Source organism: Calidris pugnax, unplaced genomic scaffold (assembly GCF_001431845.1).
Source record: "Calidris pugnax isolate Ruff unplaced genomic scaffold, ASM143184v1 scaffold38, whole genome shotgun sequence".
In the NCBI taxonomy this organism is placed as follows: Eukaryota; Metazoa; Chordata; class Aves; order Charadriiformes; family Scolopacidae; genus Calidris; species Calidris pugnax.
This window is the reverse complement of record NW_015090995.1, coordinates 10,102,549-10,118,260: the sequence shown is the minus strand read 5'-3', so window position 1 is coordinate 10,118,260 and position 15,712 is coordinate 10,102,549. Positions and strand designations below refer to the sequence as shown.

General features: G+C 38.2%; 1 protein-coding gene across 3 annotated transcripts in view; it reads left to right on the top strand.

Annotated features, from left to right (window-relative positions):
* Positions 1 to 15,712, top strand: part of TENM1 (teneurin transmembrane protein 1) — a 344,428-nt gene that overhangs the window by 208,684 nt on the left and 120,032 nt on the right. For all 3 annotated transcript variants that reach the window (XM_014955291.1, XM_014955289.1, XM_014955290.1), the window contains exons 8-12: positions 1,088 to 1,287; positions 2,703 to 2,913; positions 6,341 to 6,442; positions 7,519 to 7,713; positions 11,049 to 11,249. In XM_014955291.1, coding sequence (XP_014810777.1) covers positions 1,088 to 1,287; positions 2,703 to 2,913; positions 6,341 to 6,442; positions 7,519 to 7,713; positions 11,049 to 11,249 — 909 coding nt within the window. The remainder of the gene's footprint in view (positions 1 to 1,087; positions 1,288 to 2,702; positions 2,914 to 6,340; positions 6,443 to 7,518; positions 7,714 to 11,048; positions 11,250 to 15,712) is intronic.

Sequence of the window (15,712 nt, the reverse complement as noted above, 5' to 3'; positions counted from 1 at the left end):
ATTTATATGCATTATTGTAAAAGGTGAGGCTCCAGTCACTTTGATTGCTCCTCTTTATCCTTTATCATGATACTGGAATGAAGTGAAACATAAATGGATATGGCTGCTGAATTCAATCTTTCTCTTTCTCTGATGCAGCATAATGTCCTGATTTTTTTTTCTAGTGGAGAGAAGGTATGGAGATGCAATTTAGAGTTTTGCAAAACTTACAATGGAATTAGCTCAGATGTTAGCAGGATTTGGTCCGTGATTTGCAGCATGTCGTGATGCTGATCACAGACAAGCATTAAAATACACAAAGATGGTGATAGAAGCCAGCAGAGCAAGCCAGCTCCAATTTGGTTTGGCAATGTCTTCTTTTTGCATTCCATTTCCCTTTCTATTTCAGCTCTCTCATACCCATGTGTGAAGTTACATACTGTAGATGTCTGCAAATTTATTGTTAGGCATTACAAAATTATGCCAGTTTTCTCCTTAGATTGCCTGTCCCTATCCTCTTGTCCCTGCAATGCTTTCATGCAGAAAGCTCAAGCCAAAGCAGATGTCCTTTATTTCTTCAGGACTAGATTATCACTACGATAATAAAATCGTTAGATTAATAGAAATCTAGGCTTTGGACGTGGGCTCCGACCTACCAGGTTTGATGGGTATTCTGTCCTCACTGGTGTCCATTTGTGTAGCTTATGCAATGCTTGTTCGGCAGTAGTCTGAAATACATGCCAGAGGAAGCTCTCCTGCTGCCTTCTCTCTGTGAGTTCTCAGTTGAATGGGTTTTGTTTGCATAGCTGATAGGTGAAGACTGTGGTTTACGCAGCAGCACTTCTCCTTTTTTATATTCAGTAAAGCATTCCAAGATTTCCAGGGCAAAAATGCACTGTGATGCCTGTTGTCGTAAATACTGCATGCAAGTTTGTCTTTTTCAACTAGTCGAATAATAAAATGCAATGGTTTCAGTGAAACGCCCTCCGTTTAGAGGTGGTTTGAAATATATTCTGATATTTCGAAGGCATGTTTATAACTCATGACCTTTTATCTTCACCCACCATGAATACGCAACTGATTGTTTTGTTTGTTTCTGGAAAATTAGTGTTTCAGAAAGGACGGGCCATAGACACAGGAGAAGTTGAGATTGGAGCCCAAGTTATGCAGACGATTCCCCCTGGTTTATTCTGGCGCTTTCAGATTACTATACATCACCCCATGTACCTGAAATTTAACATTTCACTGGCGAAGGATTCTCTGCTGGGAATTTATGGCAGAAGAAACATTCCACCTACTCACACTCAGGTAATTAGAAATAATGCTAATTCTATCATATTTTCAAACAGCAGTGGATGCAAATGTTCACAATACACTTTCAAAGCAGGGAGGAAGGGAGGGACTGGCTGTAACCCCAAAAATCAGTCTGTTAATCCATTTCTTTTACTGAGATCTAGCCATGCCCTCAAACTGTGTTCTCTCAGAGGAAGGGACAGTGTTGTACCAGAAAGGTCAGCAGCTGAGACCACTGTGATGTGACTGTCCGAGAGGCTGGAGAGGTACATGCTGTGCTGCTGTGTAGCTCCAGCATCTTCTTGCAGGGGCCGGGGGGCAGGGGGATGAAGTACCAGATCATTTGAAAAGCTTTAATCTTTTTACGACTTCATCAAAACAAAGGGATTACATAGACAGTATAAAGAGTTAATAGGAGGGGGAAAAAAAAGCTGTTTCTGATTTCTAACATGAAGATTATTCTAGAGTGTTTACTCCTGGGGATTTTGCGGGAGAAAACCTAGCTAAACAGTAAGAATATGCATTTGACTTTTTTTTTTTTTTTTTAAAGACTTATTGTGCTTGGCATATGAAGCTGTCATTTCTATGCATAATAGATTTTTCAGCTTTCTTATAGCAGGAGCACACTTCGCAGCGTGCGATAAACTTATATATGGAATCATGGACACATTGTTTAGAAGGGGCCTCTGAAGATCATCTAGTCTAACCTCAAAAATTATTTACTGCAGTTTTGATCTTAGAAATAAGATATTTTAGCTGTCATTTACTGTAATTGAAGCTGGATCTTCAGTTGAGCTGAAATCGAACTTTACTGAAAATCATAATGCTTAGAAAAAGCTAGAAAATTACTTATATTTCTTGAACAGGGATTGATAAAAAGGTTTACATCTCTGATGCTTTGAGGCTAACTGGTCTTAAAGTTGTCAGCATCAACTTGGTTAGCTATTAAGACCTTCCATGTAAAAAATAGATACTTATTGGCATTAATAAAATTAAATATAAATAAAAAATATATTTAAGTTTTGATATACAATATTAAGGGATAAACATTTAAAAATCTGATATAAAACAATAGGACCTTGTATCTGTTTTTGGCATTGGAAGTGAATCACTGCATAATGTAGGCACTACAGCTTGGAATTCTGGAATTAGTCCCATTAAAGAGATGTAATTTTTGAGTGAGTCTGCTGTATTTAGTGCAGCAAGTCTGAATTTACACTGCCAGATTTCTGACCTACCATGACGCTTTTTATATGGAAACTGAAGCTAACTAGGGTAGGTTATGTGTCTGCTGTCCACATTGGTGAATATTTAGTCAGTCAGGCAATCCCTCTGAAGATTTCAACCGTTTATTCCTGTTCGAATGAGACATGCAGAGTAGATTCATAATAATTTGCTAGATGCTAAATCTTTGCTCATTATTATTTCAGTTTGATTTTGTAAAACTGATGGATGGAAAACAGTTAATTAAGCCAGAACCAAAAAACTCAGAGGAGCCTCAGCAAGCTCCCAGGAATCTGATCTTAACTTCACTGCAAGAGACAGGCTTCATTGAGTATATGGATCAAGGCGCTTGGCATATGGCGTTCTATAATGATGGAAAGAAAGTGGAGCAAGTGTTTGTACTAACTACAGCAATTGGTAAGAACAACTACAATGAAATGGTTATTCTGATTATTATATTGGAAAGATGTATTTGAAAATAAATTATTGACCTTGATTCCAGCTTCTCTTAAGTATTCTCTTAAATATGTTTTATTTCAGCTTAGTTTAATTAACCTCAGTGGAGCAACTTCATGTTTACACCAATATTAGACAAAGAGCAACACTTGTATATTAAAGATAGATATTTTCAAATTAATTAAGGGTGAAGTTTTCATGTGTGTTAAGATTTTTATATGATAGATTAAATGCTTGAGTAAATTCTGGTGTTATCTTGCTCAAAGTAAAGGAGATTATGTCTGTGCTCTCTATCTACATGGGAACCATAAATCCTACAAAAGTTATCCAGGCTTTAAGTTCTTATTTCTAGTATTTTAGTCAGATAGAAAATCTAAAAGGCAGCTTTTGTGGATTTGGTTGTGATTGTTGTTTGATGGATGGGTGGTGGCATTTTATACAGTTATTCAAATGCACCGTTTTGTTTGGAACACAGACGGCAAATGTAGAAGACAGTGTCCTGGTGGCATATCAGATGCCTTCTGGTTTTTTTAATACATATAGGTGGACAAGCGTTTCCAGCTCTAGGTATTGTTAGTTAGCAGTTCTCACACATAGGGTTTCTTTGGAATTTAAATTTAGGTAACGTGGTGTATTTATGACAGTCTCAGTTTGCTGCAAGACTTTTAGCCACTATGCCCTTTAGTTAACCTGTTCTACCATATGTTTAGCAAGATGTCTTTACTAGTAATGGACATGCCATCTGCTCTTTAGAACAATTGGATACTATTTTTACTTGATGGTAAACACCTTGCAGAGCAGGACATTATGATTCAAATGTGAAGATTTTGAAGGTCTTGGAGGAAAATAATTTAGAAATCGATATAGAATTTTAATGATTGTTTTTTTTGTTTAAAAGTTCATATTTACTCAGTTCAGAAAAGTTAACCTTTTACAAGCATGAAAAAATGCCATTATTCAATGCTATATGAGAAAATAACATTCAAGCAGTCTATGAAGAGCATAAAAACTGGCCAAACTCCAGTCCAAACCAGAATCCAAGTTCCTGCCCCCTTGTTTATTTTTACTGTAATAGAACAGTGTTTATACAGGAGGGTTTAAGCAATATTTCATCATGAAGTAGTTTACCCTCTCCGAAATAAGAATAAATAAATAAAAAGATGAAATTGAATGCTACAGTTTGGTTCTTGTTACATTTGGTGAAAAAGAAGTTGTCCATCCCTTCTCTGGCCAATATGCAGAACAACTGGGTCTTACAGAGAGGAACAACGGGAGCCACAGTGCAGGTGGGAATCCTTTTCCTTATACTTAACCTCAGAAATTACTCTGGTTTTGGGAAAAAGAGGGTTGATTCTGCAAGAATCTACTGCTGATGCGTTTGAAAATAACACTGGCTATTGTGCTTTCATAACCTGTGTATCTTCTTCTCATACTTTGCGTAGTGGTTCTTGGTTGTTTGTTTGGGATTTTCCACTCAAAAAAATAATCCTTGAGCCATACTCCTTACCCTAGATGTCATATATGGCATCTCCTTGACAAAGGAATAAACCAGAACCACAGATTGAAACACTCAGAAAGAGCAAGAGCTTGGATGCATCTCCCCTGTACGCTGCTGTTGGCTGTGTGAAGCAGTCATGCCCTTCTCGTGAGAGTCTGTTAAGCAGTATTTCAAGTTGTTCAATGTTGGTTATGTACAAAATTGATTTTGCTGACACTTTAGCTAGAGATCTGATCAGACTTTCCCCTGACGGGGGTAATTTACATGCAAAATCTGGCATGCCTCAAGTACTTTCATAGACTGAATGAAGGCCAGCCCAAACTGGACATTGCATCCAGGGGAAGTAACTTTTCAAACCATTAATTCTTCCTTTCAGATCAATGTAGGGATCACTTAGCATGTGATTCTGGAAAACTGAGAAGACAGACAAGCTTAGAGCAAGAGAAGAGTTGATAATGAACAGTAGTATGTAAAAAATAGCAAGCAGCCTATCTGTGAAAAAACTTACTTCTGAAAATGAGCTAGTTTTTTGACTTTGAAACAGACATCCGTGTACAGGTTGTGGATATCTGATGAACAGATACATATCAAATGCCTGTTCTTTGGTATAAAATGATAACCTGAAAGGAATGTTTTTAAATAACAGTAGGAGTTTTCAAGAGGAACCTTGAGGATCCTTATCTGCCCAAGTGCCCATAAATAAGATCCAAATAAAATTATTTCATTTATTCATATTAGTTGTAGTATGTACTTATAGTACATCTTTTGAGAAGTTACATTTTAGTTAAAAAGTGTATCAGATTTTATTAGATTAAATATTCCAATAGTGTCAATAGTATGCCCGCTCTTGAGAAAAGATTTTCCTCCCAAACCACTTGCCAGAGACAGATATTTTCAAAAGGATCTCAGTTTTCTTCTTTTTCCCCAACAGTTATTTTGTGGGAAAGGACTCATGTTTCCCATCTTCTATAGCCAGAGGTATTTCCCCACATCTATTAATGCGTGTGCCCATAAAACCATCTCAGTTCCCCCTCTTCCTGTAGCCCCTCTCCTGTCCTGCCCAGTACCTGCGTGGGCTACAGAGACCCTCAGTCCGACTGCTGGCCTGATGGCCACAGACTTCACTGGGGAGCAACTTAGCCTTGGATTTGCTTCATATTCTTTACATAAAACCCATATAAATCAGGGAATCCACTGAATTCCTGTAGGAGATATATGTGTAAAATAAAAACAGCTAATCCAGATACAGATATGAGTCTGTCCCGTGATGTGTGAGGTTAAGTGGTTTACTGTCCAAAGCTGTGTGATGAAACATGGGCAAGTTTAAGATCAGAATTGAAGGTGGTTTGGTGTTTTTTTCTTCAAATCTAGTTCCTGGTCCTTTATTGTGTTGAGTTTCATCACTGTACAAAAGACTATTTTTTCTTCATCTGATTGTATAGAAGTGGAAATCCTACCCTTCTCCAAGGAATTCAATTCACACGGTTCAAGTGAACACCATAGAAGGCAATTTACTCCATAAACAGGTTTCAAACAAATTACTTCAGCAATAAAAGAAAGTGTTTAAGGTGGACGTTTTTCAGCAAATACTCTGGTTCTTGCAGTGCTTTTAATGGTGGTAAATTTTACATGAACACTTACTTTAAAAGCTTTTTGGTGTAATATAAATGATGCACTTGTTATCTCAAAGCTGTCAAGACAAAATCTAATATTTGTAAGCTGCTTGAACAGGAATTTTGTTTTATGCTCCCTATGAATGAAAATGGGCCTTTTACTGGTTCTGCACTTATTTGTATGTTGAGATCTGTCCTGCAGAGTGAGGTGAAGATGCCATACATTTCAAATTCAACCAATTTGTATTTTTCTTTGTGCACAACTCTGAATAAACAGAAATCCTGGATGACTGCTCTACTAATTGTAATGGGAATGGAGAATGTATCTCGGGGCACTGCCACTGTTTCCCGGGATTCCTTGGTCCTGATTGTTCAAAAGGTAATCTCATATTAACTGACCCTCAGTGCGTGACAGGGCTCGTGATTATGGTGTGTGACTGCTGGGCTTGCAAAGATTCAAAGTGATTAAAGGAGATTAAATTCTTTTTTCCAGCCAGATGGCAGATACAGTACAAGCACACACATAGAAGGTTTCTTTATGCTGTACTTGAGCTAAGATGCATCAGTCACTTCTCTCTCCCTGACTTTCAGAGTTAATAGATTCCTCCATCTCTCTTTGCATCCGCTGCATGATTATAAAATACAGTTTTTAATAAGCGTGTTAGCTTAGCGTAATGTTTTCTGTTAGTTAAAAGTGACAAACAGTTTCACTTTGGAGAAAATTGCATGAGTCAGTCAAATGCTTCTGTGGTCTTAACTTGAATAGGGTATAGAAAAGAAACCTAAAGCTGCGTAAAGACTGTTTTCCAGTATTTGGGGCAAAAAAAAAAAAAATGCTAAAAAGATTATAAGTGAGTTTATTTCTGTTTCAGATAATTCTGTCGGTATTATCCATCATCTACTGTGCATGATGTCTGGAAGTTCTCGTGTTGTCCCAATGTTTCCTCAAATTTAGGATTGACTTTATTTTTTTAAGAGCTTGATTGGCTCAGAAATTGATACTGGATTGTAAAACTAAGCTTCCACATCACTGGTTTACGTGCAGATGAGTATTGGCTAAAACTACAGTAATGTTAAGTCTGCTTAGAAGAAAGAAGGGTAGTATCTTGCTTCAGTTCACAGGGAAGAAATATTAATCTTACTGAAGACCATAAGCGGGCATCACTGCAAATTTTCTGCAGAGGCCAATCAAGGGGAGGGAATTGTTTTTATCTTCTAGGATATCCCACTTCAGGTCAAAATTAAGGTATTCTAGTGAAGCAGACTGAGGAGACGAGGACATTGTATTACTGCTGCACTGCCTAGTTTAAAGATTTCAGTCTGTCACAACACTCCAATCAAACAGAGGATCAAGGGGCTGGAGTGGAAAAGCAATTTCACAGAATGATAAATGCAATAAATGTTAATCTATTTAAGTATGTAAATACATTAAAAAGGTCAACCTGTCTTCTTCAGATTCCTGCCCAGTGCTGTGCAGCGGAAACGGAGAATATGAGAAAGGTCACTGTGTGTGTCGAAATGGGTGGAAAGGACCAGAGTGTGATGTTCCAGAAGAACAGTGTATTGATCCAACCTGCTTTGGCCATGGCACTTGTATCATGGGCGTCTGCATCTGTGTCCCTGGATACAAAGGAGAGATTTGCGAGGAAGGTGTGTGAAGTTTCCCTCTCTGTAGTTAGGGGGTTGATTTTTGTCTTTAATCTCCAAACCTGTTTTAAGGTAGTTAAGAGCTCGTGTAGATGTGAGAAGCTGACTGTGAAGCAGAACTGTTTTACTCAGAAGCACCTTACTGTCTCATAGAAAGTCATGTTAAGGTAGAAAATTATCAAAGGTAAAGGCATTCAGGTCTCAGCGACAGTCAGTGGAAGCCGATCACATCATTCCCACGATTCACATTTTTATTGTAAAAGATCAAAATGATTTAACATTGTCTAATAAGTGTCTAATAACTGTAGCATGGGCTGTCATCTAAAATACTGAGTTTCTTTTTCAGTCCAGGAGGACTCTAGTTCTTGGATTATTTCAGTTCTTTCCCTGCATTGAATCTCAGCAGCAAGCACAGAACTGGATGGAAGTTTTTGCCCTTCAGCAAGCAGTGTATACTCAGTCCTCCACAAGTTTCCTGGAAAACATCCCAGCAAGCAAGGATTCCTTTTTTTTTTTTTGTGAAAGTTGCGAGACCATCTTGATTTATTTGTCTCCACTTCTTTCAGGTTTTTTTTCAGGAAGGGTGGCAAGCATTCCCTGTCCTGCTTGCTGCCAGTCCCCTCAGTCCCTTAGCACATGCTGTCAGAGAGCCTGTGCAGACTGTTTTACTTGGCCAAAAGCTAAGAGTAAGGCAGTCAGAAGATCATTTAAACAAAATATGATGTGGTAGTTCTCCAAAGTAATCAGAAGATCATAATCAGCTTTTCCCTTTCTTCATCCTGTTACAACTTAGATTTTTTTCTGTGAAGAACGTACTGACAATATAAAGCCAAAAGAGCACCAAACGTTTTCTGTTTACCGGAGCATATTGTGTAATTCTGTTATCATATGTCATTTTTACTGTGAGCCTGTGTTCAGGTTACTAAACGGGCATCCTTTAAGGCTTGGCTAATAAAAAGCAGTAAATTCCCAGAACAAGTAATTGTACTTTTCCTGGTTGTAGTACTGCTGTGTCTCTGCCCTCATCTATAGAAAGAAGCACTTGTTGTTTGCCTGTTAGTATTTCTGAGATAGCTCATCAGCTTTGACTTTCTTCCCCTGTGCATGGCCTCGGAAAGCAGAACTCTTCTTTATGCTTGCTCTGATTTGTTGATTTTTCACTAGTCCCCTTAGCCTGAAGCTAGTGACAGTGTACTTTGTGCTTCCTGCTATATAGATTTTAGGTAATTCTTCTGAGTAGCACACAGAGGAGGCTCTTCGTGTGGCTTGAATTCTGTAGGCATAAAAATGTCCAGGATGGATTTGATGGATTTGACATACCTGGTACAGTTTCTAAAGGGAGGATGCTTCTGACATTCTCAATGTTGGCAGTTTCAGAAATGGACAAAAGCAAGAAGACCCAAATGGGAAAAATCAAGTAATACACAGATTTACTCACTGAGGCCATGATGCCAAACAATGCTGTAGCTGGTGAGAGGCTGACTGCTGTTTTCAGTTGCTTTGTTTCTTGCCATAACGTGATCCTGCAAAATGGTTGAAAAGAGTAATTGAGATCAATGTACTCAGGCAGTTATTGAAACTAAGAGTGTGAAAACAGGATTTTTAAAGTAGGATGCATATTTAAATTTTAAAAGAAGGTGGAATTATGTAGAAATAGGGTGTTTGCACAGACAGACCTGTGCAACCAAATACAGTAGGATTTTGTGGTAACAGTGTGTGCATGGCAGGATTGTTCAGTTTGCTGTATTTGTACAACATAACTTGTGCAGCAGTGGAAGTAATTCTGTCAGGAATTCAGATTACATTATTGTATGTAAATACGAGTTTAGTATTATAGCATTATTGTTAACATAGCAGATGCAGTAATAGATGTACTATCCAAGGAACACTGGTAGCTACAGGTATTCATTGCTATGGGAGTCCTTTGAATTTGTTCCTGTCAGATTATCGTTACTGAAGTGAGTGATACTTTTTAAACTATTTATGGAGTCACTCAGTTATTTTTAAAAGATCAGCAAAATAAAACACTGTCTCGGGATGAGAGAAAATTGCTGAGTTTTTTTGTCCTATGCAAGATATGCATTGTGCAGAAACACTGATTCCCCTCTTTCAGAATTTTATTGTGCTGTGCACAGGCCTGGAAGGCTGAAAAAGATACAACATAAATCTTGAAATAAGATCTTGAATTGGTGGCATAGCAGCTCAAAAGATAAAGCATCACTTCATTCTTAGGTCAAAAGGTCCTATAAACTGGAGGCCATTAATCTCAACATCTGAAGTATTTAGTCTTCCCTTACTGAAGCAGAGAGCATCTCTTCATTTGTGTAGCACAGAATACTGTTTGTTAAGTTTACAGTTTAATTATTAAAACAATACTTGTAGTGATATTTGGAAAATGCATGCAAGAACTTTCGAAGTGCCTCTTTAACATTAGTCTGAAGCATGATCTAACATGAACAGGCTTTTGGCTAATTGTTTCCCTTGCTCGGACCCCACAAATCCTCTTCATCTCTGCAGTCTTCCTGCAGCCTCCAGAGAAGGCAGGCTGTGTTCTGCTTAAAATCTGTCTTGTTAAAGAAATGCTGGGGATTTATGAGAGAATATGCTGATTATACAGGACTAACCAGCTGATTTAAATTCTTCAACACAGCTCCTGAATTTTTCACTAGGAATAGTTTTATCCAAATTGAGAACAAATTTAGCTCTTTGTCTGTTTGCAAATTGTACATCAGTACGTTATGACTTTTATGAATCTGTTCATTATCTGCAATTGCCCAGCGCATACTTTTTATGAGTGATGCGATATTTTTAAAGCAGGCATTCAGTCAGAGATTCACTACTCAGGGTTAGTGGATGGCCATATTTTTTGTATCAAATTTTCAGCTGTAAAGATAACTTTCCACAGAAAGATGAAAGAATAAATCTTTCTTTTTCCCAGATGTAAATAAAACACAGAGCACAAATACCCAAATGGAAACACAGTACACAATTGCAGAAGTAATTATTAATTGCTCCAGTTCTTTCCCAGCCCTGCTACTCACTTGGACCAATAGATCTGTCTTGGCCATCTACGTTTTAAAAATAAGACAATATCCTTGACAAGCAGAATCATATGATCTCTAACAGTCTACATGCTTGCTTTTTTTCTTGATTTTGGCTTATACTTTCACAGATGTTAGCACAGTCTCTTTTTCTCCTCATGTTTGATAACATCGTTTCAGTTTGGGTATTTGCACAAAAATCACCCAACTGATCAGAATCCCTGATGTATTTCACTAGGAAAGGGCTGTAAAGGTGCACACTTTTATGCTCTAAGTTGTATATTCCCTCCTTTCCAGAGGACTGCTTGGATCCCATGTGCTCTGGCCATGGTGTGTGCGTTCAAGGGGAGTGTCACTGCTCCACGGGCTGGGGCGGTGTGAACTGTGAGACATCGCTTCCCGTGTGCCAGGAGCAGTGCTCGGGGCACGGGACCTTCCTCCTGGACACGGGACTCTGCAGCTGCGAGCCACAGTGGACGGGTTCAGACTGTTCAACAGGTACGTGTGCTGGAGATTTAATTTATTTCAAAAATGCCTATGCTTTCTGTTTGAGTTGTGAAAGAAGGTAGTTACTATTACTGTGCTAGTATGAGTTTAAAAAACAAGATAGGGATGAATCAGGGGTGCTGTTGCATGGCACTTAATGGGCTTGGCAGCAACTGGCTTTCTATTGACAAGGACAGACAGGCTTTTTCTTTGTGACAAGAATGTTGACTGCCTGGTGGCGTGCCCGCGTGAATGGTACTTCCTGCAGGAGTGCAAGTGCCTCCTGGCATAGATGGGAGTTAAGCGTGACTCTCACATGAGATCTTGAGCACTTATCAGGCTCGTGCAATGAGGGAATCCACAACTCTGAGACTGGAGGGGTATAGAAAAAATAATAGTCTAAATGCAGTGACTGGTGAGGAAGGAAGGCTCTTTAAACAAAAATGACCATCCATTCTCTCATGCTGGGATAAAAACTCTTTTCTTTCTTAGAGGACCATCAAGGTTTGATCCCACTGAATTTGATTAAGAGTTGAAATGGATTTCCTATGTGCTTTGTGCATTTACGTTTCGTTTTCTTAAAATGAATGCACTCTGGGCATTTTACTCTGTAATGGAGCATGTCATTACCAATATAGGTGCTACTATTTTTTTTCCCCTATAAAGCTCACAAAACCGGAATCTCAAATGATAAGTAATACATCCCAGTACAGAATAGATCCAGGTGACAGATTTGCTGAATACTGTGGAATACAACCAATCGTCCAAGTCACCAATTTTTCTTACAAATCATCATTCAAAAGAACACTTGGAATAGTATAAATTTCTATTCAGACCTTTAAAGTGTATAGATATAATCCTTAAATTTGGAACTTAAAAAATGTCCCACTCCACAATAACTTTTTAAGCAACAAAATATTGACCTGCTAATAATTTTCAGTGTTTGTTACAAAGATCCTGTGTTCATTCTACACTCCAAAATTAATGCATATAATTTCAGTCTGCCACTGTTGGATATGGTACCTGCTTTGATAAGAATTGACTTTTTATTTGCTTTTAGCAAAAGTCTGGTTGTTTGCATTTTTATCATGTGTTTTATTATGTGTTAAAAATATTCCCTGAAGGTTAGCAATACAGTAGTACTTCCATTAATGAAGAAAATAATTAGGAAAGGTGCAGGCTATGTATTAATTTTTTACCCACAAAATATGCAAACTAATTCGGTTGTAATACAAAGTTATTGTATCTCAAAAAGAGATGTTAATCTCCAATAGGTCTGTTGTGTCAGCTGCATGGAGCAATTATATATAAAGTAAGGGAACAAAGAACTAATAAATAAATGCAGTGAAGACACTTTTATCTCGTGTGCTAGGATCGTAGTTTTTATGTTTTTCTCACTTCCAAGCTGTTTTGATAAATTTTTAGAAGAAAGGTAACTTTTTTCCTTACCTCCATCAACCAGCAGGGATGATACCTCTCTTCATCCCTACTGTCTTCTGAGTTATCAAAGAATGCGTTTACAACCACCAACAACCATCCTTCTGTAGTTAGATACTTCAGACTTCTCCTTTCAAATATATCTTTCTTGATAGGTGTTAAACTCGATCCAGGATTGTTGTGGCAATATGAGTGTTAGACTGAGGTGTAGATGTTCATTTGTGCTTTGTGTGAGACTTTCTTCACAGTATCAGTGATTGCTGGAAGTAAAGTTTGATTGTAGTGAGGAAGGAAAACATCAGATGAGTAAATCAACAAGGTCAGAATAAACGAGCAGTCCTATGCGAATGGAAAAAATCATGAGGTTCTGTACAATGAAGAGGATAAAAAGGGTAAACTACAGACTGCTTGTCTGGAATCAGACAGCAAGGAAAGCTTTGCAACTGATAGATGAGCAGTCTCTCAGCCTGCCTCAAACCCTTGCACTTTTCCACCATCTCTGTACCGCATTATTGTCAGTACTGTGAAAATTTGCCTTTCTATATCACTTTGAAGAATATAGGCTCCTGTCCTGATGATTTCTGCATTCTCCAGCCAGTTCCAAATACTTCCAAAATAAAAGGACAAATTTTTTTCAGTTTCATGTTTTTCCTAAATAGAAGGTGCCAGAATGCTTTTGAGTACCTTATCCCAGATACAGTGTGGCACACTTGAAGACAGGTGAGCCATCTCTAAGATACGTTTCCCAACCTGCCCATCTCTAGTTCTTCAAACAATAGGAAATTCCATTTTACAAGCAGCAGACTGGGGTGTGGACATGGAGGAAGAGGCATGAAGGGTGACTGTGTGAACCATGCATATGCTGAAGGATTGCCAATGTTTGGAGTCCCAGTCTGAAATCTGGAGTCATTCATGGATTTTTTGAGGCTGGAAAAGACCATTGTTTTCATGCTGTTAGATTTTCTGTGGGACACATAGCAAAAAAAGAAATCATCTTTCAGTTTCTGTTTGACACTGTTTAGTTTTTAGAAATTCAACCTTCTCACAGCAACTGAAAATGAAGGATAGTCTACCGTATCCATAGGTAAATTGTTTCAATTATCCTGACCCTCTCTGCTAAAAAGTGCACAGTCTAATCTCAGTTTGAATAAGTGAAAAGTCTTAAAATTGTGTTTCTTTTTCTGAGGTGTAAGACTATCAAAATTTTTGTCATATTCATTATAAATTTTGTCTTTAATGCTTATAAAAAGAGCCAAAATTTTAAATCCATTTGCTTCTCATAATGCTACATACACGCACCTCTCTCTCCACCACCTACCTTTTCTCATTTTCATTGCCTCTCTCTCTCACTATCTCTAACTCCACCTCCACAAGAAGAATAATGCCAGAAAAAAAAATAAATATGTATTTCTTGGATTTTGGGTAGACCTTTTGGGAAGTATGACTGCCCACATAACGTATGTGTTTTTCTTTTCCTATTGCTTCACAAAAAAATTAGATCAAGGGAACACTGAACTTCCAAGCTTAGATATTCAAAGAAAGACAAAAAGAGGTACCTATGCATTAACTAACTCATCTTTCCTGTGTTTCTTATGAGAAAGGTTTAATTTTTCACATTAAAAAAAATTCTGTTTTGCTAATGATGTATGGCCTGAGCGTTCAAGTGGTTACTTGCTCCCGTATACACTTGTTTTTCTGCACAGTTGCTGTACTAAAGACTATGTCTTCTTCTAATCTGCCAGACTGTTCCGATCAGATTCTACATGACATTGCATGTTGAGAGTGCTTGGATGCAATGAATGCTGAACTGTGACATGATTGAGTTAATTGGTTAGTAAGAAATGGCTAGGTGAAAAAAGGTGAAATGTGTGTATAGTTCTATATAAGTATTTGAAGGAGCACATGCACAAAAGCACAGAATAATGGAGAGAACTGAATTTATTTCTAGTCTTCCCTCACATGGGGCATGGTTTCTAAAGAGACCGTCAAAATGAGGAGGCCATAGCTGTGATCCACCTAAGTATTGCAGAGTCCACCTTGGAGGCTTCTGTATAGGAATATGAAATCTGGCGTTATCCCCTTTTCTGGGTCAGTAGGTAAATGTCTCAGATTGTCCGTTGAACCTTGGCAATGTTTTTTCTGAAGAGCTCTTCCTTTTTCTTTATGCTTTATGTATGTTCTTGAGGAATTAATTTATTCAATAGAATAGAATAATTCAACAGACAACATCTGTACTACAAAGGCTGTTTGTTATAAATAGGGCAGCCCTAGTTTGTGATCAGAGTTGAGGATTACTCTTCTATCAAAAAATAACTCCAGTGTTAGGAACGTTTCTTACACTACAGCTGTGGAGAGAAGCTGTGTGGCACTGAATTAACTACCATGTTACCAGTCCAGAGTCCGTCTGACTTACGGCTCTAGTTAAACAGTCCTGCATGACCTATCAGCTTGAGCATCTTTTATGTATGAGGATTAGTTGGCAATCGGGCACCTTTGTTGCAGTGCTACAAAGCATACTGTTAACAGCTATGAGCTGGGGAGAACAGATGCTTGCTGCCAAAATAATTGACATCCTCTCCTGATTCGGCCATTACACCAGCTTCTAGGCAAAAGGGGGGTGATTCTGAAATGCTTCAAGATCTTATTGTTATCATTAGAGGCCTGAGGTCAGGATCCTTTTCCAGTGCAGCATAGACCTGCTCACTTTCTTTGCACTGTTTTGATTCCCAAAGTATTTCCAAAAGAAACAGAGCCACAACACTGTTACAGTTCCACACTGTCCAAGCCAGTTTTGGCTAGTCAACTTAACACAGATGTCCAGCATAGTCTCTCCTCTGATCCATGGACTGCCAAAAGCTGATCTCACTGCACCACCTCCAGATACTCCTTCTAGGTCCAAAGTTCTTGATGGCCAGTTACCATCCCTTGAAGTCCATAAAATCCTCTTACAGAACTCCAAAACAGCTGTCAGAATATGTTTTCATCATGTTTGAATTGGTTCTCAATCAGAGCAGCTCAGTATGGCTGCTTGAAAGTTG